Source organism: Notamacropus eugenii, chromosome 6 (assembly GCF_028372415.1).
Source record: "Notamacropus eugenii isolate mMacEug1 chromosome 6, mMacEug1.pri_v2, whole genome shotgun sequence".
NCBI classification, from domain to species: domain Eukaryota; kingdom Metazoa; phylum Chordata; class Mammalia; order Diprotodontia; family Macropodidae; genus Notamacropus; species Notamacropus eugenii.
Genome location: NC_092877.1, coordinates 44194438 through 44220448, shown reverse-complemented (window position 1 = coordinate 44220448; position 26011 = coordinate 44194438). Strand labels below are relative to the sequence as shown.

Sequence of the window (26011 nt, the reverse complement as noted above, 5' to 3'; positions counted from 1 at the left end):
ACAAGATGTAGCTCTTCTATGCTTCCTGCCTCAAGACTCTGATCATCCAGATTAGTTTGAAGTAGGAAGAGAATGATTTTCCTCAAAACCTATTTACTCTTATTTTAGACAAAATTATAACAGATTTATCTGGTTTCTCACTCAATAGCAGAGCACTGAAGCAAATTAAAAGTATGGGTGAGGAGATATCTGAGGAAAAAACACTGAAATCAGCAAAAAGTAAAAGCTCCTAAACTAATAAGGGAAGAGACACCAAAAGTCAGGCATAAGAACTTAAAAACACAGTCATCTGGATAATTTACCCAACTCATTCATCTCTAAGTTAATTCAATTCAGTAATCTTTCAATTGCCTGTTGGGTCAGTTACAATTTTGATTCTTCAGAGACTGGAATGCCTCACATTTGCAGCCATATAGTATCCCGGAGAGAATATTAGTGTTTAAAAAGTTGAGCTTTTGAAGCAGGGATCATCTTGGGATCACTGAGAGCACTATACATGTGAAGACTCATCCCTGACTGAAAAGAGCAAAGATAAGAATTAAGACCAAATTAGAATAAAAATAAGAAAACCCAGCATGCAAATGCAATAGCCCCAACCTATTTAGTCAAGCTCTTGTCTTTGAAAAATGGTAAATTGATAAAAATAATCAGATTGAATCTGATCATCACCATTTCTGAGTGAATTTGAAGATGTAAAACATTCACCAAGATGAGGAGGAAAGTAACAGCTTCAGCTGGCATCCACTTGCTTGATCCCCTTGTCAAATAGAGGGACATAGTGACCAAGGGCAATAAGAGTTCTAAAGACAACAGTTTAGAACAAAAATTCTGTCACAATACATTACAGAGGATGCTCAAAGATTTCCAGCAGGATCACTTTTTAAGAGAGATAGCTTGAGATGGTAGACAAAGAATCAGCCTTAAAATAGGAAGATTTAAGTTTAGGCCTTGCTTCTGGCACAAAATGATTGTGTGATCCTGGACAAGTCACAAATGTTCTAGACAACCGCTCTCTAAGACTCTAAGTTCCAGAGGAGTGCTAACTTGCATTAGTAGAAGGAGTTTCCTCACCCATGAAATCAGAGGTCTAGTATCTATCCACTTTTGCTGTTCAGTTGTGGCTGACTCTGTGACTCCATTTGGGATTTCCTTGGCAAAGATGCTGAAAAGGTTCACCATTTCCTTCTCCAGCTTATTTTAGTGATGAAGAAACTGAGGAAAACAGAGTTAAGTGACTTGCCCAGGATCACATAGCTAGTTGTATCTGAGACCAGATTTGAACTCAGGAAGAGGAGTCATCCTGACTTCAGGCCTGGTAGTCTATCCACTGTGCCACCTAAGTGTTCCCATCTACCCCCTGTTACCAGTAAGACAGTAAAAAAGTAAACAAAGGGAAGACTTATCTACCAAACATTTGGTGTAAGGGCTATTATAGATCAAATTGGACAGAGGACAACAAGTAGGCATGAAATGTAACAGATTTTCCAGCGTTTCTATAGTGATCTGCTTTTATCATCAGTGATAATGGAGTCATCACATTAGAAATCTGTCATCTCATGACCCAAGAGGTAATGTGACAAGAAGAAATGGCCCTTAAGAAAATAGTCAAAATGAATGATCAAAACTTATCAAATACAAAGAAGAAATCCTTACTGAAGTCAACACAATTTTAAAAGCATTCAGGGATTAATTTTAAAGCCATCTCCTAGAGATATGGATTCAAAGAGAATGGAAAAGATCACAGGACTATGACAAGCTGCACACTATCACACACAGAGAATGTGTGAGAGAAGACACAACCATTATTAACACCCACAATTACTAATCCGTAAGCCTGTTTTCTCGGATCTATAAAATCTTTATGAGAAGTGCTTGTGTATACATCAAAGGTAACTTTGATCATAACATGAGAATATGTATTGAGTATGAAAACTAATTAGGTCTGAAGTATATTTATTTAATGCTTTTCACATCTATTCTATAACGCATAAGGCTGAGCTCTTCAATTTGGTCATTAGAAGAATTTTAACCTAGACTTTGCCCTCCCCTCTACCCTTACCCTTGATTGAGGAGGGCCTACCTTTGGTAGTTCAGTCAGCCCATTGACTGACATTGCCCTAATATTGATAATGTATATGGGCAGTTTAAATGGTAGCAACAAATGGGTAAACTAGTGTTCAGAAAACACTAAAAACTCTGGGAAAATTGTAAAAACTCAGCACTGCAGAAACTTGGCACAGCTCTTCAGCCTGTGATTGGTGACCTATACAATGCCTGCCCTTGAAGTCTGGATGCATCTCTAGAGGCAGGCAAAGGTAGAGCCCGGGAAGCTGGTGAAAGAATCCTTCAGCTGTGGATCTTCTGAGAGAGTCAGAGCTTCGAATCTTGCATGGAAAAGCATCCTTCTCAACTTATAATACTCTCTGAGTATTACACAATCTAGGCTGTGGACTTGTTTTACTGTACCTCACTTTTGGCCTTGACAGCTTCTGAATATTGCCAGTGTCTCAAAGGCTATATAGTTGTTTTGGTCATGACACTCGTCGTAGTACTCAAATGTTAAATCCTCAATGCTACCACAACAGCATCTCTACATTGCTGTAATCCTATAGAGATACAATTCTTTTGGGCTCCCTGATAAATGTTTTGGGGATTCAAAGGTGATTCTGCTCATTACTATCAATGTCAGAAACCTAAATAAGAATTAATGAACCAAAAGAGGGAACAGGCAAGATTTTGCAGACAATTTTCTATATCAGATTCCATCCTTGCAGTTCAATAATTAACCAAGAGAGGTAGAGAATATAAATCTTGGTGGGTTTATTATTTATTACAAAAACAAAGTTTAACTAGTAAGAGAACAAACCATTTGGCAACAAAGTGTCTGTCATGTACTTGCTAGGATCATGCAAAATTCCTCAAAATCATAGAATTTTGGAGCTGGAAGGCATCTGAGCCATAGTTTGCTTTTTTACATATGAGGAATATTAAGTGTCTTACTCAAGATCAAATAGCTAATAAGTAAGTGATAAAGACGGGACTTGAAATCATGCCCTCTGACATGTTCTCAAGTCTAATGCTCTTTTCAGTTATTAGCTGAGTGACCCTGGGCAAACCATTTAACCCCCTTGGATCTCAGTTTCTTTGTAAAATTATAAAAATGGGGATAATAATAGCTCAGTGTTGTTATTGTTATTGGGGAAGGAGAGAAGGATAGAATCTAGAATTCAAAACTTAAAAAATTTATTTTAATGTGTAATTGGTGAAAAAATATAAAAAAAAATGAAAGGAGATTATGTAGAGAATCTTGCAATATTAAAGCACTCACTCAATCAGTAAGCATTTAAGTGTCCCTCAGCTCTACAGATACAAATATAATGCCTGAAACAATCCCTACTTGCAAGGAGTTTATATATAAACATTGGTTGTCATTTTCACTGGGCTATACTGTCTCTTTGAGAGATGCAGCCATAGAAATAACTTTGTCACAATCCTCTCAGTCCCAACAACAAGCAAGACATAAAACATTAAAACATATGTTCCCCAAAGGTGTCTGACAATATTATAGAAAATGTCCTCTGCAAAATTCAAATGGAAGAGAGATTCCCCAGAGATAGTGAGTTCCTCCAGATGCTTGTGTTTGTGGATGGCATGGTGCTGTGTGCGTTGAGGTCTGGAACATGATAAGGGCTTCTCATCGATTGCTGTGTTACTCAAGAGATTTTATTTGTATATATCCAGTATTTATCTGTGAATAAGGTATGGTGCCCAAGTAGAAAACTCCTTGAGGCCAGTGATGTCACTGTGTACACCCAGCCCTGAGTACAGAGCCAGGAACGTACTTGACAAATGTTTATTGAACACTTAGTTGATTTAACCACCCACAAAGGAGAAGTCAAAGGATGATGAATGCCTACTGGCTAGACTATGACACACAGTCGGATGGACAATTCATGGAGTTAGCCCATTAGTATGTATATATCTTGGACAGGCACTGCTGATGGACGATGAGCTGAGCTCAAAGATGAACAGGCAGAGAGGAAGAGGCTGAAATATATTTAGCTCTTGCATTTGAGGCAAAAAAAATATAAAAGCCATACATATTCTTTACTCTGGTTCTTTCTAGTTCCTTGTATTGCGTTGTATCCTGCATTCACCCATAATGCATCTCTCCATTGGCCTCTAAATGATACTCATATTTAATCTTTCAGAGCTATTCTATGACTTGCAGCTGCGCAACAAGACCTATAGAATATTGGTATTAAAAGGATAAACCTTTTTTTTTCTCATTAGGGAGAATCCTAGAACCATAAAAGAAGTGTTGGAATTTTCCATGGGGATTCCAAATGACCCTCCTCTTTTTATTTAATTCTGGCCCAAATTGTTGTCTCCTTATGGTTACTAACCTAAGGATACGTACTGTTGAAAGAGCACTGTAGATTGCCCATCTAACTGGACATCATAGTCTGGGCAGAAAGCCTTCTCCACTGATTAAATTTTTCCTGTGAGGGTGGTTAGAACAACCTCTATGGAGTAGTGATGGATCTCAGACCCAGGAGTATCTACAATGTTCTGAGACTTCATAAGATTAGTATATAGCATCTGGAGGACCTCACAATCCACAGAAAATCCATCTTCAGTTTGGAATCTTTGCTGGATATCCTCCCTGATAGTGGTGAGTCCCTTTAGCAAACATACATCTCTTTGTTTTATGCTTTATCTGATGTTAACAAATGTATGGTTGGCCAATAGGGTCATCTTGGTTATTACATCTTGCCAGGAATCTTGTATGACTTTAGCATGGGCGTAGGAGATAATTTGTTGGAAGAGAACTTTCAGGGCAGCATTTTCTCAAATTTCTTTTTAGATAATCAAGAATAACCACAGTGGGATCTTGTATTTACTACATATATTCAGTCAATTCTGTGATGGCAAAGATGTGGACTACTTTGAATGACTCTTGAGAAAGCTTATCCAGCCTCTTACCAATACCCTCATGGAGGATTTCCTCAGTGAATATGTAGGTTATTCTCATAATTTTTTCATATAGATTGGAAAATAGGCTTCTATGTTTGTAGTTGTTGACATTTTTAGTTGCTTTTTTTGGTGTTAACAAGATGGAAATCTTGAACGATGCAGTGACTGGCCAAGTCCAGAGGCCCATGGGAAGCCTGGTGGGGCTGAGAAAGGGCCTTTTCCCTCAGCAATTGTACTTCAGTTTTCTCCAGACAGGAATCACTATTAGAAATGATGGTGGCTTATGACTGTCACCAGTTTCCATTCAGAATCAAGGCTCATTTAAATAGATTTCTCTTCCAAATCAGAAAAAACGTGAAAGACCTCAGAACCCAAAGAAGACCTTCTGACCTTTGGCAGATTGAGCAGCAGGCCCTTTGTGACTGTTTTCCTCTGACAGAATTCTAGGTCCCAGGAAGGTGCTTCAGTTGTGTAAGGGGCATCAGGAGAGGCCAAGCTTCAGTACCTCTGGCAGCCTCTCCTTTCCCTTTGTCCTCCTTCTTTCTGAAACTTTCTCTAGCCTTTGATGATGGATAACCCCTCAAGACCTTGGCAGGGCAGTGGCTTGTTTGGTTTTGCTTTAAAATCTTTGGGACATCAAAATGAAACAAAATGAAATACAACTACTGCAGCTTGCTTAGTTTACAGGAAGATTGTAGGATGAAGGTTTATTTTACAGGATCACAAATTTTTAGAGATGGAAGGGATCTCATTGATCACACAGAGAGAAGAGCAATTATTTTGCAGTTAGAGAACTCAGGATCAAATACCTACTCTGATGTTTATCATTTGTGTTACCTCCAGGAAATAATGTATCCTCTCTGGGTCTCGATTTCCTTATGTGGAAAATGACAGGGTTGGACTCGATGACTTTTGAGATCCCTTCAGTCTCTAGATTTGTGATCTCCATCTAACCCATACTACTGTAGTATGGTTATCCAGTCATCTAGACTTTGCTTGGAAACTTCCAATGAGGAGAAGCTACTTACTAATGGTTATAACATTCTCTGAGTTCTTTGAAAAGCATATGATACACAAATGTAAAAAATAATCATTAAAATTTTACTTAACATCCCCTTCCCCATCTCCAACCCCCACCACATACAGACACTCATTTTTCCTTATTAGAGGAACAATCCAATTTTCACAGACTATAGACATTTCCAGGCCCTAGGACTGAGGTATGAAATGTGCAAAAGACTCTCCTTAATGAAATATTCCCAGAAGCTTAATGGATAAATTAGATTCTCAATTCAGAATCAAGAAGAGTATACTAAGACCTATCCCAAAGATAGCTATTTATCCATAATACTTGGAGAAAATCTTGTAGTCATTTAATATTACAGCTTTTTAAAGCATCTTAATATCTAGTATCTAACTTGATCTTTAGTAATCCTTCTGCAAGACAGAGTAGGCATTATTGTTGCCATAGAATGCTGACGAAACTGAGGCACTAAGGATTTTAGAACTGCAGATATGGAAAAAAAAACTTTGGAGGTCATTATGTATTGCCTCCCAAGGCCTGGTGCCTGGTTGGGGTGCTGGGGTCTAGTGTGGAGTAGGTAGAAATAGTCCATAGTTTGGGCTGGATGTTTTCCTGTGCTTGAATGGAGAGACAGGAGTAATGGCATAATTTCTTCAGAGATGGAGTTTAGGTGCATTGTTAAGTTGGGCAATTAGATGTAAAGTGTAGAAGGTAATGCCAAGGACTAAAAGTGGGTCAAAACCAGGAGTTCTCAACAGGATCCAAGAAGGGATGGAGAGTTCAGTTGCATTCTTAAAAAAGAATGCAAGGTTTAGCGATGGAATATGAATCTGGACAAAATATATGGAGGGGATCTGTTGCACTCAACTGTGCGTGCATGCACTAAATCACTTACCCTCTTAATTCATCCACATCCTCCCAATGAGGGGACCTCTTATGCCTTTGCTGATCTCTCTAGTGTTCACAGAATACATGGAACATGGGTTGATCCTCATGGCCTCTTGGTACCACTCATCTCTCACATTCCCCTTATCATACTTCATGGAAATCACAGATCTCTTTTTTCATATCCCTGACTTCCCAAGGGCTGGTCTTGGTGGAATGCCATTTTTAGAAGACTCCCCTCTCCTCATATTTGATGGTCATAATTGTTGTCACCTTTTTTGGCTGCCTTTAATTCACCTTGGAAGAACTGCATAGCAGAAATGAGACTTCATCATCAAATTGCTTGTCTTACAGGGTATGAATAATTTCATATTGGTGGGAATCGATACCCTTGCAATAATTAATTAGTTTATCTCTTATACTAGCTCTTGCTTTGCACCCAAAACTGCTCAGTTATTGCTTAGGAAAATCTTCCACTTCTATGACCATCTGTTCCACTTCACATAAGATGGAGCCTTGAGTTTGTGTTACAGCTTTGGTCCATCTCTTTCATTGCACCTTAGGTTCAGGTTCACCCCTTGTCTCCTTGTTATTCCTAATCCAGGGACTAGCTGGAGATGACCAACTGGTCATTAGAATAGTATATCTCTTACATCTCCTGTCGTCAAGCCACCCAATTAGCCTTTCTGCTCATTGTAGAGTTCTATGGTCACAATGCAATCTACTCCTCCCATTTGGACATCCCCTTTCATACAAATGATGGGTTTCACTGTAACTGCTTTCTGTGCTCACCCCCAAACACCACTGTTCTAACTGGGGAACACTACGGAGACCTCTAGTCCCAGGATGGCGGTTCCAGAATCTTTGGTTCCAGAATAGCAACTTGGCAATAGACAGAACAGAGCCTGGAGGTCCTGGCATCCCAAGACATTTCTGGGTTTTACTAACCTAATCACCTACTCTCTAGGACTGCTGTAAACATAGAGGATTATGTGAAATCTAACGTGAAGTACTTCCCGTGTTCCTACATTCAGGCTCACCAGACTCGGTTACTTGTCTTCTTTGGAAGGTTCAAGCTATAAAACCAGAATTCTTTTCTGGGGTCACAATATTATCTTCCCTATGATAAAGTTTTATATCCATCAATTTGGAATGGCAATACACTGGCAACACATTCCATTGGTATCACTTTGAAGGAGGTCTGCACTAGCTACATGAAATTCTTGCAGATAAGATATGGGTAGTCAAAGGAAAAAGTAGATAGAGCTGTCAAGCTGTGGATTGTTGGCCCAGCTGGACATCAAGGCAGGACTTGATTCTTGATTCTCTGCCAGAAACTCTAAAAATTGCCCTCTTTGAGCTGAAGGACTAGGCAGCTTCTTCAAGCTCACCTAACTGAAAAAGGTCTCGGACTTGCTCACTAAACCTTCCAGCTCTAAATCTGTGCCCCAATGATCCTTTGACATCTGAGGCCTCTTCAAACTTTAAGTTTGTGACAATTCACATCAATTCACATTTATTAAATGCCTACTATGTGCCAGGCACAATGTTACCTGACAATTTGTATAATGGAATGGGTGTATGAAGAATCAGGGGGCCATAAATTCGATATTTATAAGGAATTTTAACCTGGCATTTTAAAAGTAAAGTGAATTCTGGGTAACCCCTTATGAAATTCATTCTCTCTGGTATTATAAGTCATCTCATGCCTACTTATAGTAACTCAGTGAACCCTGTGCTGAGAATAGATGCCCTAAAGGAGGTCCCCGGAGAAGGAAGAAGTTGGAGAGGTGAGTAGGGAAAGAATAGGCACCGAACATTACAAACCCAAAAGCTGTTTTACCAAAAAGCAGCTGCATCATTTCACGCTGCCTAAAATAGACTCCAAATTTGGCAGGGATTATAGGGTGATGGTGTCAGAAAAGGCAAACCAATTTGTTTCAAGGGCATAAAGAACAAACAGGATTTTTCTTCGTCTGGAGGCATTAGTCATCTTTACCCACCATTTTTCTGACTACCTGTTATTATCAATCATTAGAATGAATTAAACACATTTCAGCATGTAAAGGGGGAGAAAAGTACCAAATTAGAAATCAGGAAACCTGGTGTTTAGTCCCAACTCTGTCATTAAATAACTGTGTGACCTTGGATGAGTAACTTCCCTTCTTTGGGCCTCACTTCCCTCATCTTTAAAATGTATGATAATCTGTTTAGTTATTCCTTAACTGATAGGAATCTACTCTGTTTCCAATCTTTTTTTCCTACTACATAAAGGGCTGCTATAAATATTTGAGTAGATATGGAACTTTTCTTTTCCCCTCTACCTCTTAAAAGATCTCTAGGTCAAAAGGTGTAGATATTTGAGACTGTTCACTTTTGTGGCATGATCTCTGTTGCTGCTCTATGACACTCCAATGCCTGTCTCCTGGACTTTACATTGGGTATTGCCCACAGTCATGGTGCATTTCCCCTTCAGTTCTACCTCATGAAATCCCTCTCTTCCTCCAAAACACAATTTGTGCACCCATCACCTCTACATGAAGCTTTTCCTTATCTCCCCATCTGCAACTCTCCTCTTTCCCAAGCAAGCATTTAATTACTATGTATTTAATGTCTTTATTAGTTATTCTGTATAGGCATATATACACATGTAAGCACATATATACATACATATGCATACATACATACACATATATGTATATATTTATATGTGTATGCACACATACGCTTGTCACTTCTGTTGGAATGTAAGCTCTGTATGAGCAAGAAGTATTTCATTTTTTGCACTATCTTTTTAATAAGATATGTTAGAATTTTGCCAGGAATTAAAGCCAAGCTCACTGGGCTATAGTCTGCATATTCCATTCTTTACTTTGGAAAATTGGGAGATTCCCTCCCCCTCCTCCCTTTCCCTATTTTAGCTGCATGATTTTAGGCAAGTCATTTGATATCCATTGCCTCAGTTTTCTCATCTGTAAAATGGGGATAATAATAGCACTTCTCAGAGTTATTGTGACAGTCAGATGAGAGAGATAACAGTTGTAAAACACTTAAGACAATGTCTGGCACATAGTAAGGGCTATATAAATGTTAGCTATCATCATCACCATCATAATTATTATTACTTTCCCACCCTCTATATTTATCTTCCAAAGGTCATTGGCAGTGGCTCAACAAACACGCCCCATCCGTTTCTGAACTTCGGTAACTTGAACTCAGGGAAGCTTGATACCTTACTATCTCCCACTTTATATTGGGTTTCAACTTCTTATTTTTCATTTTTGTCCTTTCATTTCCAGTCCAAATATCACTCTTTTTGACAGAGAACAGAAACAAAATGAAAACTGAGTGGAACTGTATGCTCCCTGTGTTTTGTTAGACAAGCAGCCCAGTAGTTTCTGATCTAATGAACATAAGCTCCTTGAGGGTGTGGGCCATTTCATTTTTGTCTTTGGAATGGCTGGACTAGACAATCCCTAAAGCTGCTTCCAGATTTAGATCCACTATCGTATGACCTACAGGGGGAAGCCTAGCACAGTGCCTGGCACAGAGTAGGTGTGGATGGGTTGATTGTTCTAATTAGGCCACTTTCTTTAGTCTCTCAAAAACATTATGCTATTTCCTATCATCTATAATTTTGCGATTTTTAAAAATTTGTATTTTTTGCCTGGAATGTCATTCCCTTCCTCTTCTGCTCTCCTTCCCTGAAATCGAGCCGTTCTTTAAGGCTCAGTTTTTCCATGGAATCTATCCTTACTATTCCTGCCAAAAAGATCTCCTCCTTTTGGGAATTCAATTGTAATCAGCACCACATGGTTTGGCACTTAATTGTCATCTAACTATTTAACATGTATTAACTTTGTCTTTTTAACAAATTATTAACGTCTTTAGGTTCTACATACGGTTGTTAACCCTATGTAGAAAAAGAGAGAGCAAAGAAGAAATTTATGGTTTGGCGAGACAAGTAAGCAAAGATAATTTATCCAGTTTGTTTAGTCTTGGCATAAAGAAAGACTTTTTGACAGTTCCCAAAGGGGAAAAAAAATGACTTGAGGGCTGATTGCTTCCTCCTGTAGGTTATAGGACCACAGATCTAAAGCAACTTGAGGGAATGTCTAGTCCAATCATTCCGAAGATGAGGTAACAGTCCCAGTGAGGCTAAATAACTTTCTCAAAGTCATACAGTAAATGTAGAGGTAGGATTTGAACCCAGGACACTGAATCCAGAACTAGTTCACCTTTTGCTATTTCGTAGCCTGAATGATCACTTATAAATAATGCCAGAGGCAATTCTTAGGGAATTTGAACGAGATGAATTCTTAGCTCCCTTCCAATGCTAAAGTCTGGACAGTCTGATTCTGAATTTGTCCTTTTAAAGAGATAAGCAGCTAAAAATGAAGACTCAGACTAGAAAGAATCTGGCTAAAAAAAAGGACACTTCTATTTTATAGTTCATTGAATCTTTGCTAGGTGAGAGCTGGTAAAAAATGGGTAAAAAAGATCACCTCTAAAATATAGAGATGCCATGTTCTTCTTCAACCTTCACATAGCTACCCAAATAAAGGGCCTTTTGAACCTTGGTTGGTAAGCCCCATTTAACCCATCCTTCATTTTTTCATCCATCACCTGTCCACCCAATTCTTCACTTTTCATCAGTTTCTCTGCTTGGTTTTGACTCCAAAACCATCACACCTCTGTGCTGAATACCCTCTGGAGCATTGTGCCTCCTACCCCCAGCTTCTTTTTGTATATTGTAGTATCCCGTTAGATTGTAAGCAACTTGAAGGCAGGAACTTTCTTTCCCTTATTTATTTTCTCAGAGCTTAAGTGCTTTGTACATTTTGGTGCTTAATAAATGTTTATTGACTGGTGACTTCAAAATGGGGGCATTTGGATTCACTCTGGCCAAAATGGTGTTGTGACTGGCCTGTCCTATTTTGTCCTAAATGCTGGCATACCTATATGTAGGACCTGACTTGTCTCTGAGAGCACATCTGGTTATTCCAAATCTTCACTTTTATTTCATTCTCCCTAAAACAAACACAGCTAGCTGTTAATTCCTGAATTATCTCAGACTTTCTCTCTTATATCTGTGAATATTTGTCATTAAAAGAGCAGAAAACCCCAAGGATAAGATTTCACTCAAACCTCAGGAAGCTGCTCTTTAGAGGGACTGGGGGAATGAAATTCCACAGCCACTGTCAGAAACAGCAGAGATTTCATACAAACTTTGTACCTTCTCTTCTTGTGGACCAGGAGCCCCTTAGTCATTGTCAAAGCAGCAAAGGGTACAACTATTGGTGAGGTCCCAGGTAGGTTTGAAAGATTGAAACACCAGTGCTCCATATTCCATTTAGAACTTGAAGTTGGCTCCATCTTTGAGTTCTTCTGCTGTTTTTAGGGGTGAGGAGCCTGTGGACTCGAGGTCACCTGTGGCCCTCTAGATCCTCAAGTATGTCCCTTTGACTGAATTCAGACTTCACAGAACAAATCTCCTTCATAAGGATTTGTTTTATAAAACTTGGACTCAGTCAAAAGGCTGCACCCAAGGACCTAGAAGGTCACCAGGCTGCAGCTACCCTACCCCTGGTTTAAATTTTTCCCACTGAGCCATTTGGTTCCTATAGTCTCAACATGAAATTCTAATCCTCTCCCTATAGTACTCAATTCCTGATCTTGGGTATGGTGGCTACTTTAGACGTAAACTACATATCAAGCAACCCTGTTCTGATAAGCCCTGTTCCTCTCAGGATAACCTAAACTGGTTCACCCCATCTGCTAGCCCATTCTAATGTGCCTTTTGAAAATCTTGACACATCCTTAAATACATTTGCCTCTCAATTTTTCAGCCATCATTCCTTCCTCCTCTTTGCTTTAACTGAAGTTTGACTTTCTACCAAAGGCACCAAAGCAAGAGCTTTCCATTTCCCCCAATTCTTAGGTCCCAGGTCCCAGGAGTCTGTATATCTCTTTTTGCCTCATTGCCATTTTATGAACATTCTTTTATCTATATCCCTGAATAGATTTTACTCTTTGGAAGATCGTAAGAATCTCTTTTCTCCTCATTATATCATCTCTGTATCTTTTTTAGTATCATTTATAATCTCTAGGTCACTCTCCCAACATTCTCCATATTTATAACATCTGGATCATGGTTTTCCTCTCCATTTCATCCCCTAATTATCAAAGTTCAGGTATTTCCTAGTGATGATTTCCTAGGAAAAGGATAGAATAGGAAAGATTTCCTATCTTTCCAGGCTTATCACATACTATTCCTCATTATGTATCAAGACTTTCCATTCAGATTGAATTATTTCCTGACACTCAGGCACATTTTACCTTTTACCATATACCTTGATAGACTACTGCTCTATGTCTCCACTGACAAACCTTGAGATTATGATTGCCGACACTAGTGCTTCTTAAACTGTGGGTTGCGACCCCAAATTGGGTTTAAGAAATGCTAAAGGGGTCACACATAGAAAAAGTTTAAGAAGCACTAGCCTAGACCAAACTCTCTGGCCATCATTTTCTTATGTGTCGTATCCCCATATTAGAATGCAAGTTTTTTGAGACAAAGGATCACCTCATTTTTAACTTTGTGTCTTGTACATAACACAGTACCTGGCTCACAGCACATACTTAACAAATGCATTTTATTCATTGATTGTTTTACTGGTCTTACCAAGGTATAAGGTTTTCAAAACTTGATCAGGAGACAAAACTACATTTCAGTCATCAAAGGACTACCCTAATTGAGTCCAGAAACTATGCTATTTTGAATACTTGTACTATTCTTTTCCCTCCTCATTTCCCCAACTCCACCTTCACTTCTTGGATTCCCAAGTGTCCTTTAAAGACCAACTTAAATGCTGCCTCTTCTATGAAGTCTTCTCTGATCCTTTCTCCGCTTTACACTCTGAACAGTCCTTTTCTTGCATCACTCCAATACATAATATGTTAAAACTACCACGTACATTGCTCCTGCTGCCACCACCATAGCTGCCACCCCCACAATCCCCACCATCATTGCCACCACTGTGGCTGTTCTCTGTACATGTGTAATATTCATTCTTAGACGGTGAATTCCATGAGGGTAATTATGACCATGTTTTACTTCTACTTTATGTGGTTACTTAATAAATATTCCATTAAACTGGACTAAATATCTGGCTAACTCACCCTGCTCCCCTCTTCACTCCTTCTCAGAGCTCCCCCTGTCCAATGTTGGCTTGAGAGTCAAGATGGCAAAAATGGGTTGAGTGCTGGAGCTGAAGTCAGGAAGACTTGAGCTTAAACCAGACATTACATGTTTTATAACCATCGGCAACTCATTGAACCTCACTGAAGTAAAAAAAGGGTAAATTAGAGTCATGGTGCCCACCTCATGGATTTGTTGTGTACACAAATGAGATACTGCATATAAACCATTTTGTAAACCTAAAGAGGGAACCACTAGAATTTGCTGAATATGAGCTTCAAGACCCACCTCCTATACCAGTGGTGTGACATGCTCAAATTTTGACTTTAGGAAAAATACTTTGGTAGTTATGTGGAAGTTGGATTGAAGTGGAGAAATAGTTGAGGAAGGGAGACCAATTAGGAGGCTATGATAATAATCCAGGTGAGAGGTTACAAGTATTTAAACTAGTGTGGTGGCTGTGTGGGTGGAGAGAAAGGAATGTATATTAGAGATGTTGTAGTGAAAGAAATGACAGATTGGACAAACCTAGGATATGAAGAGGTTGCTGAGTAATTGGATTGTGAAGTTAAGTGAAAGGGAATAGCTCAGTGGAGAGACTAGAGTTGAATATACAGAACTAGAGATTACTAGCAGAGAGATGATGATTGAATCCAGAGGTACTAATGAGATAATCAAATTAGATACTATGGATAGAAAAGAAATACCCAGGACAGAACCTTGGTGGAGCACTCATGGTTAGTGGGTACAGTAGAGACGAACTAGTAAAGGAACACTAGAACACACACACATATGAATAAACACATACGTATATAATACAGCTATAGACACATACATATATGTCAGTCATTGTTATTATCTTCTGTTGTTGTTAACTGGCACTTGACCCTGTTCTTTGCAGATGAATTATAATTATGTGTTCACCCTTTCCATAACGGTTTTGGTGTCCCTTGAGAAGAGGGGAGAGGAAAGAAGGAGGGATTTCATTGGTTGCTCTTCACCAGTCCTTGCTAAGGCTAGCTTTAAATGTCTGCTTGTAGCATTCCCCTTTTGTGCCCCCAAATTAACCCTTTCTAAACTTGGGGTATTTCGAAACATACCCATTGATACAGAACCTCTTCTCTGTTTCCTTAGTCAAATCTCAAAGGTGCTTTTCATAAATAAGTTCCCCTAGCATCAATAATATCTTTATAAAGATTGCTTTCCTTGTAGCTTTTGTTTCTTAGGTTCCAGCTTTTCATTATCCCCACCAGCTGAAGGTTTAACTACTGCCACCCATGTGCCTAAGGATGTAAGTCTGACTATGCCTGCTGACCTGACTCTATGAGAACAGCCTCAGGGATTTCATGCTCCTAGAACAGACAGCCCATGCAAGGATCTCCCACAGGCAGAGCATACTTAACGGAGAGCCAGGATCCATTTAGCAGAAATGACAGCTATGGAACAATGGCAGAAAGGAGGAAGACAAAAGCCTACTCTCTGCCTGCAAAAGTAGTAGGTAATATGGATCAGACAAGAGGACAGGTTATCTTAGACAGCATTCCTACATCCCCAAATAACTGCTAGTAACTCATGTATTGAATAGAATTCAAGTTCCTGCCTCAGTAAAGAAACAAAAGGAAGATTCAGAAATGATGTCCATGTAGAACTCAACATCCATGAGATTAAGAGAAATCACTTCATTTGTGTCTCTCTATCACAAGCAAGTATCACAGAGCCTGGCCCCTTTTTCGGGAAGGGAACTTGTGATTTCATGAGTCTAAGGGATTTTCATTGTAGAAACTTTATTCACCAATACAGACGCTTGGCATATAATAGTTGCTTAGTAAATGCTAGTTGAATCTAGCTAGTTGAATCACTTTTGGGTGAATATAGAGCTTTATCACCAGTCCAGTTTCTTACTTCCCTCTCCCTGAAAATTCAACAAACATTTATTAAGCAACTTCTAGGTGGAAGATGAAATAGCCATGAACTAGACTCTGAGTCCGGAACACTTGTGTTCAAGGCCCACCTCTGACACATACTTGCTTTGTGTCTCTATATCTCCTCCCATAAAAAAACAAAACAAAACAAAACAAAACACAAAAACCAGTTTCTAGGTAGTTGGTAGTGATAGCTTAAATTTTTACAGAACACTGTAGAACACTTGACTTTAGCAGCAATGGAGAGACATATCATGGGAGAAGGAGGCTATTGCATGTGACCAATGATGGCCTTTGTACAAGCACCAATCCATTTTCTGCAATGACCAAGAAGTCCTTCCCCCAACCCCCAAGTGAAGAAATTTTGAACTCACATTGGTGACATATTCGATATCCTTCCAAAGGATACACTCTCGAGGGAAGTCTGCCAAATCTAAGAAGTTATCCACAACCACTTGGCCAATTAAATCATGGCGGGAGAACCGGTCAAAGTCATAGACAGAGAAATGAAGTTTTCTCATGGCAAGGTCATTGTAGGGAACTGGGAATAAAAAAACCTCATCAAAGACTGGGTTTAGTGTCTTTCTGTGAACTTTAGTCTGGTGTTTAGTTTTCCGATCCGGGAGCAAGTAAATCTTAACATAAGGGTCTGACGTCCCAGAAAAGTCTTTTGCTGGCAAGTTGACAGCTTTATGGATCTTCACCATCAGCTGCTCTAAGTCACAGTCATATTTCACAATGAAGTTCAGTTTCCCACAGGCTTTGCTGCTGTTCTTTCTCCCGTCATCAGTGTCCACTGACCTCTGCTTATATAACTCAGGTTTAATGCGTCCAATCCCCGTCAGCTGTTCCTGCTTCTGAAGCTGCTGGACATTGAAGTCTGGGTTTGAGAGGTTGAGTTGCCTTCGGATTGAATTATGCCTTAAGTGAAAAGCAAGAGAGAACAAAATTATGACCTGGTTAGGGAAAGTCTCTTTGCAAACAAACATCTAGGCGTTTTGGCATCCTTTGCCATGCCATGTTCTGCCAAGGTGGGGGAGCAGCTGGATTTTCTTGACCTAAACCTACCAAGGACTAATATATTCTGTGATATGAGAAAGCTATTTCTAGGACATGGGGAGCAGAGGAGAAAAGCAAGAATAATGTAATACTATATTTGAGCTTTGGAAAAGTTAATACTTTCCCCTAAATAGTCCAGATTTCTTATACCTCTAATCCTAACTCAGTGGAAAAATTTATTTCTCCTTTGGGACTGTGGCAAAATATGTGAACTGGGTCATCTAGAGATCCTCTCATCCTCATATCATTGCTTCTTGTTAAGTTGAATTACACAGGCAGCTCAGAGAGGGACAGTGAAATGTGAAAAGTCACAGAGCAAGTAAGTAGTACATGCCAAAGAAAAATAATACAAATTTTATGCTCTGCATTTTAGGTACAAGTCTGCCAGAAAAAATTTTTCTTAATATTATTCTAATATTCATGCATTTTAGGGAGACAGAGGGGGAGGAGGGAAGCAGGGAAGGAAGGAAGGAGGCAAGAAGGGAGAGAGAGATATCTATAGTGGTAACCCTGTTCTCCATGCTATTTCTCTCCAATACCTCAGACATAGCTCTATCCCAAAATAATTTGAGGTAACATTTTAGGAATCTTGAACAAGGAATAAATGTTGAAATACAGTTTGGTGTTAATATTCCAGAATAATAGTAATCACTTGTTTTCTTCCTTGACCATTCCCTTCAGAGATTACAAGGATCTCCTCAACAATCTCTCAGTCCTTTCTTAATGGAAAAGAATGGGTTCTGGCTTCTGGGAATGGGGAAGGAGGAAAGTGCTTTTAGATAAGTCAATTTCAAGAGGTGAGTGAGGTAATGATCTTTAATAAGACAAGGGGGAAGGGTAGCTAGGTGGTACAGTGGATAGAGCACTGGCCCTGAAGTCAGGAGTATCTGAGTTCAAATCTGACCTTAGATGCTTACTCTAGCTTTATGACAATGGGCATGCCACTTAACCCTGATTCCCTCAGAAAACCCCACCACCAACCCAAAAAACAACAAAAAAATAAGACAAGGGGCTACTCTTTGTGCTAAAATTTGATCACCATCCTTAAAGGCCTTAAGAAAAGTCCTTTGTCCTCAAACTATCCCATTTTCCATAGGAAACAAACCTGGAAGTGGTTTTTAGAAATATTTATTTAGGATTAAAAATTATTCTTTCTAGGGAAACTAAAAAGCAGGTTTATGTAATAAGCTTCTATCCAGAGTGAGGATTAGCACTTAAGTCCCTGACTTCTGGCTAGGTGTCCACAGCTGAGTACACTGTGTGGCTTCTAAGATCAGCTTAGGGCTTGTTCTACCTGCTTGAAGTTTGTCCCATGTAAAGAGTCTAGCTGAATCACAGGAAATATGCTCTAAGTACCATGGTTGAGAAAGTGAATTGTTACTGACCTACTTCAGGTCACTGCCTCAGAAGCTCAGCCCAAGAGCTTTCATTTCCATTCTGAGATAAACAGAAAGGACATTAGCCAGGAAGGTGAGCCATTAGAATGCATCTAGGGATTTAGGTGGACAAGATGTTTAATGATATTTACAAATTAAATATTTGCTAATGAAGTCTATTCTTTGGCTTCTTAGCTTGTTCTGATTTTGCTATTTTCCTGCAATTTTCAATCCAGGCTACTTCATATCCCATGGTTCTCTCTTACTAAGAAATCATCAGTGAGACTTAGACAGCAAAGAGGCTTTATCCTCATATTCCCCTCAGGGAAAACAAAACACTTTTTTTTTTTTTTTAGCTCTGAGCCTTGTACAGTTTACTAAAAAAAGTCACCTAAAAATGAGCGTAATGAAACAGACCACTAGAAAAATAATTGAAACTGATGTGAAATTTACCATAGAAGATGAAGTATTGAAAGTCTAAATGCAACAGGGCTTGCTTTGCATTTGCCCAAATCAGCTAATATGGAGGTTCCAAAGTATGAGATGATATTGACCTGCTTCTGGGTGAAGACACTTCCTCTTTCCATTGGCAGGGTAGTCAGAACAGGCTGCAACTTTAAACTACCAGACTGGGACAGTCTCAGTCTTTCTGGTGGCATTCAAGGGGCTGAAGGTCCAGTTTACTCACAGCACATGCTGGTCTGCCTAGAATCCTGCAGCCAAGGTTGCCATGGCTCTAGTCTGCCAGAGGCTGTATTAGCTGGGCCTCAAAATTTGAAAAGAAAACACAACCAAACGTAACCCCAAGCCTGTTTCTTGGGGACGAAGGGTCTAAAGGAGAGGAAGGAAACTTAGCCTCGTCAACAGTGGAGGTCATGATGCCCAGGCTCTGGGTAAAGAGGACCTTCAACCTCTCACCCTATACCCCATTCTCACCCTGCCATGACACCAGAAAAAAGAGTGAGAGAGACTGTTGCAGTCTGGTAGTTTTTTATAATGCAGCATGTTCTAGCTACAGTCCAAGGAAAGAGAGTATCCCACCCATGCAGAAGGGGAACACAGAATATCTTTTTTCAGAAACAGGTTGTTGACATCAGCTACATTGTACCTCCACATTAGGTGATTTGGACATGTAGAAAGCAAAGCCCCATTCCATATGAAAAACTTTAAAAGTCACTCAAAGCTAGGGCAAAGCATACCTTTATACTCAGTAATATCCATGTGAAAGTAAATGTGGATAGAATGAGGAAAACTGTGTTGGAAAACACAGCTGGGAACAAGTGAAGAAGGCCAGAGGTACATGGGATCGTCAGCGCCCTCAAGCCTTTTCATCTTGAATTCTTATTTTCATGAAAAGAATTGTATAATGCTGGATGTGGCAAATATGCAATAGCATCCCCAAATATGGAACTGACCATATCTTGATAGAAAAGAAAATAATTTTTATTTCTTCGTCCATTATTTCAGAATCAGCTGACTTTGAACAGTCTTATCATTGACTGGGTAGAGCAAAGGTAAAAATCAATAAGAAGTCAAATCGAACAAAACAAACGTAATCAAATAATACAAATCAATAACAAAAGAAAGGAGAAAAATTGAGAGCACACACACACAAACATATATAATTACAGCAGGACCAACTGAACTTGTTTAAGCAGCTGCCAACTAAGAAAAGGGGGAGGGAATGAACAGAAGCCAAGATGTTGACTCTAACATAATTTCTTAAAAAAGTTGAATTGATGGGCAGATGTCACAGGAAGGAGATAGTGTTCAGAAACTACCACATTTCTTTGTTAAGCATAGAGATGTCACAGTCTAGGATAAAATTGTTTTAGTATACCATCTCATCTTCAAAATATCGTAGAGGATGATGATAAAAGATTGCAAGTAATTTCATCCCATAAAATAATTTAAAGAAAAAGAGAGAAAATGAATCTACAGAGAACATGGCATGAGATTTCTGTGTCATTTGGGAAAACCTTCATAGTTCAAAGTTTAGGGTACAAGTCAATAAAAAGCTCTCTTGTTATAAGTGATGGCAGGGACAGGCCAGCTGATCCACAGAGCTTCCTCTATAAGTCAAAGGGGTCTGATTCCAAGCCCCTTCTCACTATTACATATAGAGTAAAATAAAGAGGGAAAATCAAGGGAAATGATGCTGTATTACAAATTGTTACTAAGTGCCAAATACTCCAATGTTCCATACAAAGAGTAATAAAGACAGAATATGGAGTTCTCAGATAAGATTCTATGATATCTTATAATTTTTATTGTCAGTGATAAGGGCACTGGTTTTCACATTATGAAAAGCTTTGTTAAGAATACTAGTACAGATCATGCATAGCCTATATCAGATTTCATGCCATCTTAGGGAGGGGAAAATTTAGAACTCAAAATTTTATAAAAGTGAATGTTGAAAATGAAAAATAAATAAGTAAATTAATTAAAAAATTTTTAAAAAAGGGCTAATACAGAGATAAATCCAACTTCAGGGAAGTGGATGTAGCTACTCATTTACACTGAAAATGGTGGTTAGTTTAATGATGTCAACCTCTCTGTGTGTCTGTTTCTTTCATACACACACACACACAGACACACACTAACCATAAAGAAATGCAAAAAATAAATGGAAAAAAGCAATAATTCTGCTGACATTTCTATAGCAAACTATTGTCACTGGCAATAATAGTTGCACTTCCACATTTTGATGCTTTCACCTCAGTAGCTGATGCTTAAGAAGATAATAGCAAGGAGGGAAGCCTGACCTGACAAAATGCAGAAAAAATATCTCTGCAAGTGACAGTTTTCAAGTTACTTGAGAGTTGATTTTCAGGATATTCCAAAGACGGAGAAAGTCCCAAAGGACAAAAGATCACAGCAGGTACTTTAAAAACAATACTGCTACCAACAATAACAATAAAAGAACATTTAAAAATATCGGCAGCCATTGACCCACATGGCTACATTTTCTTCTCTATAAAATCATTATAAGAATGATCTATGATTAAGAGTATCCCAAATGGTATGAGTAGGGGACATGTGGGTTTTCCCATATAATTTGATACGGAAGACCACATTTTTGAGTCATGCAATTAATTGAGAGATGTAATAAGATCCTGCTGCATTTGTTGTTTGTTAATTATACAAAATCCATTTGAACCAGTAGAACAAAATGCTTATGAAATAAAAGTATTTATTAATTACATCATTTTATTTATTAAACAAAATTGTGTATTAATTATACAAAATATATTTGAACCGGTAGAACAAAATGTGATCTTAGGAGGACAATTCCTCAAACAAGGTATCTCTCATGGATCTGTTTAAGTTTATAGACTATTTCATGACAGATAGGACCATAGAAGGAAGTGTGGCACAGTGAAAAGAACACTGAACTTGGAGTCACAAGTATCTGAGTTTGAATCCTGGCTCTGTCACCTGCTACCTTGGGTAAATTACTTAACTTCTCTAGGTCTCAGTTTCATCCTATGTAAAATGAAGGGCTTGGACTAAATTAAATGGCCTTTAAGACTTTTCTAACTTTAATCCTATGATCCCATGATATACCTTTGATCAATTATCCACTGAATATCAAGGATGGTATCAAACATGATGTGTAAGAAAAATAGAAAAGCTATCTGTTGGGGTCATGGAGGATGTCTTACATAAAGCCCCAAAGGAAAATGGATCCCCTACCTATTGCTAGGTTTTACAGATATTCCTGTTCATGCACAGATAGATATATAAATACATAGGTGAATATATAGAAGGCCTCTAGCATCCCTTCCATCTTTAAATCTATGGTTCTCTGGATGATAGTAGGCCGATTCTGTCAAGTTTCAGATCACCAATGGCCTTCCTCAATGGATCTACTACTATTCCAAAGAAACTGGTCTACAAAATCATAGACATGGTGTGGGGGATGATTGAGGCAAATGAATGCCAAGTGTAATGCCAATATTACCAGTCTACTGTATGTGTATGTATATACATCCATATCATATAAATGTGAATACACATACTATATACAGTTTGCAAACAGTCATTGAGGTAATTTGTTTTACCTGACTATGCATATTTGTTACAAGAAATTTATTTTTCTTTTTTTTCCTAATAGTGTGGAGGTAGAAGAGAGAGAAAATAGATTTCTGTTAAATTTTAAAAACAGAGAGATAGTGGTGGTATTAGAGATGTGACATGTTTCATGTACTTGCAGATAAGATCATTGTATAATTGGTTTTACTTAACTGCTTTACTTTGTTACAAGAGATATCTCATCAAGTAGGGACACTCAATAAGTAATTGCAATGGAAAAGAAAAGCATGTCAATAAAACTGTTTTCAAAAATAAAAGAACCAAGAAAAGTCTTCCAACATGTGAGTGAATTCTCGTTGGAGAATTTATACATAGTCTTGGATAAGAACCATGCAGGATGGAAGGTATAGCAAGGTGTACCAGGGAAGGAGCATCCACATTGATGAGAGTAGAGAAGTATTTAAATGTTGAGCTTGTAACTATGAACATTTTAATGTGTTCAGTGATGAACTGCCATATATGAAATATCTACTTGGTGTAAAATACTCTGGTAGGAGAATATGCCAAGATAATTCAAACATAATCCATGACCTCATAGAAAACAGTCATCTTTCTAACCTTTCTAACCCAGTCCGAAAGACCTGGACTCAAATCCATCCATCCTAGCTGCTGTGTGACTCTGGGCAAATCACTTAACCTCTACCTGCCTCAATTTCCTCATCTGTCAAATGAAGTTAATTAGAGTACCTAACTCCTAGGGTTGTCGTGAGGATAAAATGAGGTATTGTTTATAAAGTACTTTGTAAAACTTGGATCATTAAATAAACTCTAACTTATTTTTACCTTATAGCTTAATGGAGGAAATTCAACACATACAGCAGCAGTAAAAGCCAATATCTAATACATATGCAACTGTGCCACAAAAAATATTGTATTGAAGAGAATATGAGAATATGTGAGAGGTAGCAAGTATTATGTGATGTCTGAGAAAGAAAAGAGCCTTTCTAACTTGAAGGAATGAAGAGTCAGCACTTGAGCTGGGTTTTGAAGGATGAATAGGATTTTAAATGGTGAAGGATGAGATTGGGGTAGAGATCAAGGTTTTTCATATATTAGTAAAGGCATAAAACACATCACTGAAATGAGAAAATGCAACGTATGCATAAGAAACACCAAAGGATTCAATTTGGCTAGAACCCAATGCATTTGGAAAGGTTTAGTGTGAGGTGAGGCCCAGGCTGTAGAAGGTCAGGTTTGTGGAGGTTTAGATTTGTTGAATCATGTCCTTCTGTTGCCAAGATTGACACATCTTGTCTGCAACGAGGAGTTGGGGATGCTGCCTTCTGAGACTATAACCTACTCACAGCTACTGGAGTAATTTGTAGTACATTTTAAATAGGAGAAGATTTTCCCTATTCTTAAATCACCTTAAAAAAAATCTAAAGACAGTAAGGAGAAATGTTTGAGCCATCTCTGAGACTTTTAATTACATGTTTTTAAAATGGTGAAATGTTGACTTCCTCTTTTTTTAAAGCCATTCTCCCCACTGATCACCAATAGTTTGTCTCAGCTTCACAACAAAGGCATAATTATGGAGGTGTTAACTTATGCTTATCACACCTTTTCTAAACATTCAACATAACAGGCAGAGCTCATTTCATTCACATGCTCTCTCATAGCTAAGTCACCCAGGTTTTAGTGAAAATGGTTGTTAGAAAGTTATTGCTTAGAGAACCTTTGAAATCATTGTTGAGAGTTCTTGGCAGCCAAAGACTTCTGGGTAACATGTGAATCATAGATGAGAAATGTAGCATGTCTAGGCCTAGAGCTGGCTTCTTTGTCAAGGTCAATAGATCATGCAACCTCAATTCTATTACTCGGAGCTGACACCTTGTGATGATACAGCAGAATCTTAACCAAAATCTCCCTTTCTGAACAAAGAAAGACTAGCCTCAAGAAAAAAAAATCTCCCCTATGCCATATTTTAAGTTTTAGACAGCTGGAATCATTTCATTCTTTTTCTAATCTCTCTATCATCAGGATATGTTCAGAAATGGCCCCGACCTTGCGTAGCACACTAGTAATAAGTATGTGTATGTTTGTTAACACAGCGGAAGACATCATGTCCCAAATGCAAAAACTCCTTGAACATGCTTCCTTGCAATGGAATGTGTACATCCATGATGACAATTACATCTCATGTACCAACAATTCATTGCTGAAGATGAAGAAGGATTCTTGACTTGACAAGATCCTCCAAACCAAAGCCAACATATGCCTTGTTATTTAATTAATTCATTACAGACTGAGGCACAGGAGAATATAGTGTAAACAATGTTGGGAAATAAGGTGTGGGATCTAAGAATGAAAGAAATCAAAAGCTCTGGACATCTCAGACTTGTACATCACAAACACATTCTTCTGGAAAAGTCAGAAGGCTGGATGTAGAAAGCATCAACCACCATTGAAATGAATTTGTTATGTCTCAGGAAAAGGAATGACTAGTTATAGATACAAGGTCCTTTCAGAATTATGTCTGTGTGCAATCATCTCACCAAGTACGGAAAACAAAGGTCAGCTATAAATATCCAATTAGAAGAAAAGATCAACATAAGAAGACTCTGCATATGATTTCAGCACCTCCAGGGAAATCTATTTAAAGCAAGCATTGACTGAAAAAAAAAGAAATGGACAAAAGTGAAGATTTTGATTCTGAGTGTTATTATTTCTAAGGAAAACATTCCTCAGGATAAATGGCCCCTCTGGCTATAGAGTAAAAGCTCTTTCCACTGTATCATTGGCTCTCTCATTTCTGTGGATCACCTTTTCCCAGATCCCACACTCATCCTACCAGAGAATCCCTGTGGCCCCCTCTGGAAGACAGACAGACAGACAGCACTACTGACCGGGCAGATGGCGTGGGCTCTGTCACTTGCCGTTGCATACGAGCCCCATGTACACAATTATCCTTGTTCTCTGCTTGAGAAGCCAAGGGGATGTCAGGAGAGGTGTGGCTGATCTTCATGGCGGCATCAGGATAGGGTGAGGGCTGTTCCTGGTAATCCTCACTGTACTCTGGGTCATTGGTCTCGGTTTCTGTGTAATTCAGGGGCTCCTGGTTGTCTTTGCTTCCTGAGAACAGGCCTCGTTCTCTCCAAGGGATCCAGCAGAGCTTCCAGGACACAAATAGAGATACACTGAAGAGGGCCAACCCACAGGCTGTGACAACTAGAGACAGCAAACTCACTGAGATGTCTAAAAGGGAGGAAAATCGCAAGACCAGCATTAATGGAGTGTCTACTTCATTCATTAATTGCTTCAACAAGCATTTACTATGCACCAATGATGTGCCAGGCTTTCTGCTAGTCTGTGAGGGAAGCAATAAAAACAACCAAAAAGGAAGCGAAAATACAGAGTAATTTCCTAGGGTGGGGTGGGGTGGAGACTAGCAACTGGGGGTCTTTGTTAAGAAGTGGTCATTGGTTAGAGTTTTATTCTGTAGAAAGTACTCAACAGGAGCTATTGTTGAGGA

General features: G+C 38.8%; 1 protein-coding gene across 1 annotated transcript in view; it reads right to left on the bottom strand.

The window, feature by feature from the left end:
* SYT9 (synaptotagmin 9) overlaps positions 1-26011 on the bottom strand; it is a 215630-nt gene that overhangs the window by 135019 nt on the left and 54600 nt on the right. The window contains exons 2-3 of the mRNA XM_072619715.1: positions 25386-25734; positions 16384-16930 (exon numbers count right to left, since the gene is read on the bottom strand). Of these exons, the coding sequence (XP_072475816.1) occupies positions 16384-16930; positions 25386-25734 (896 nt within the window). The remainder of the gene's footprint in view (positions 1-16383; positions 16931-25385; positions 25735-26011) is intronic.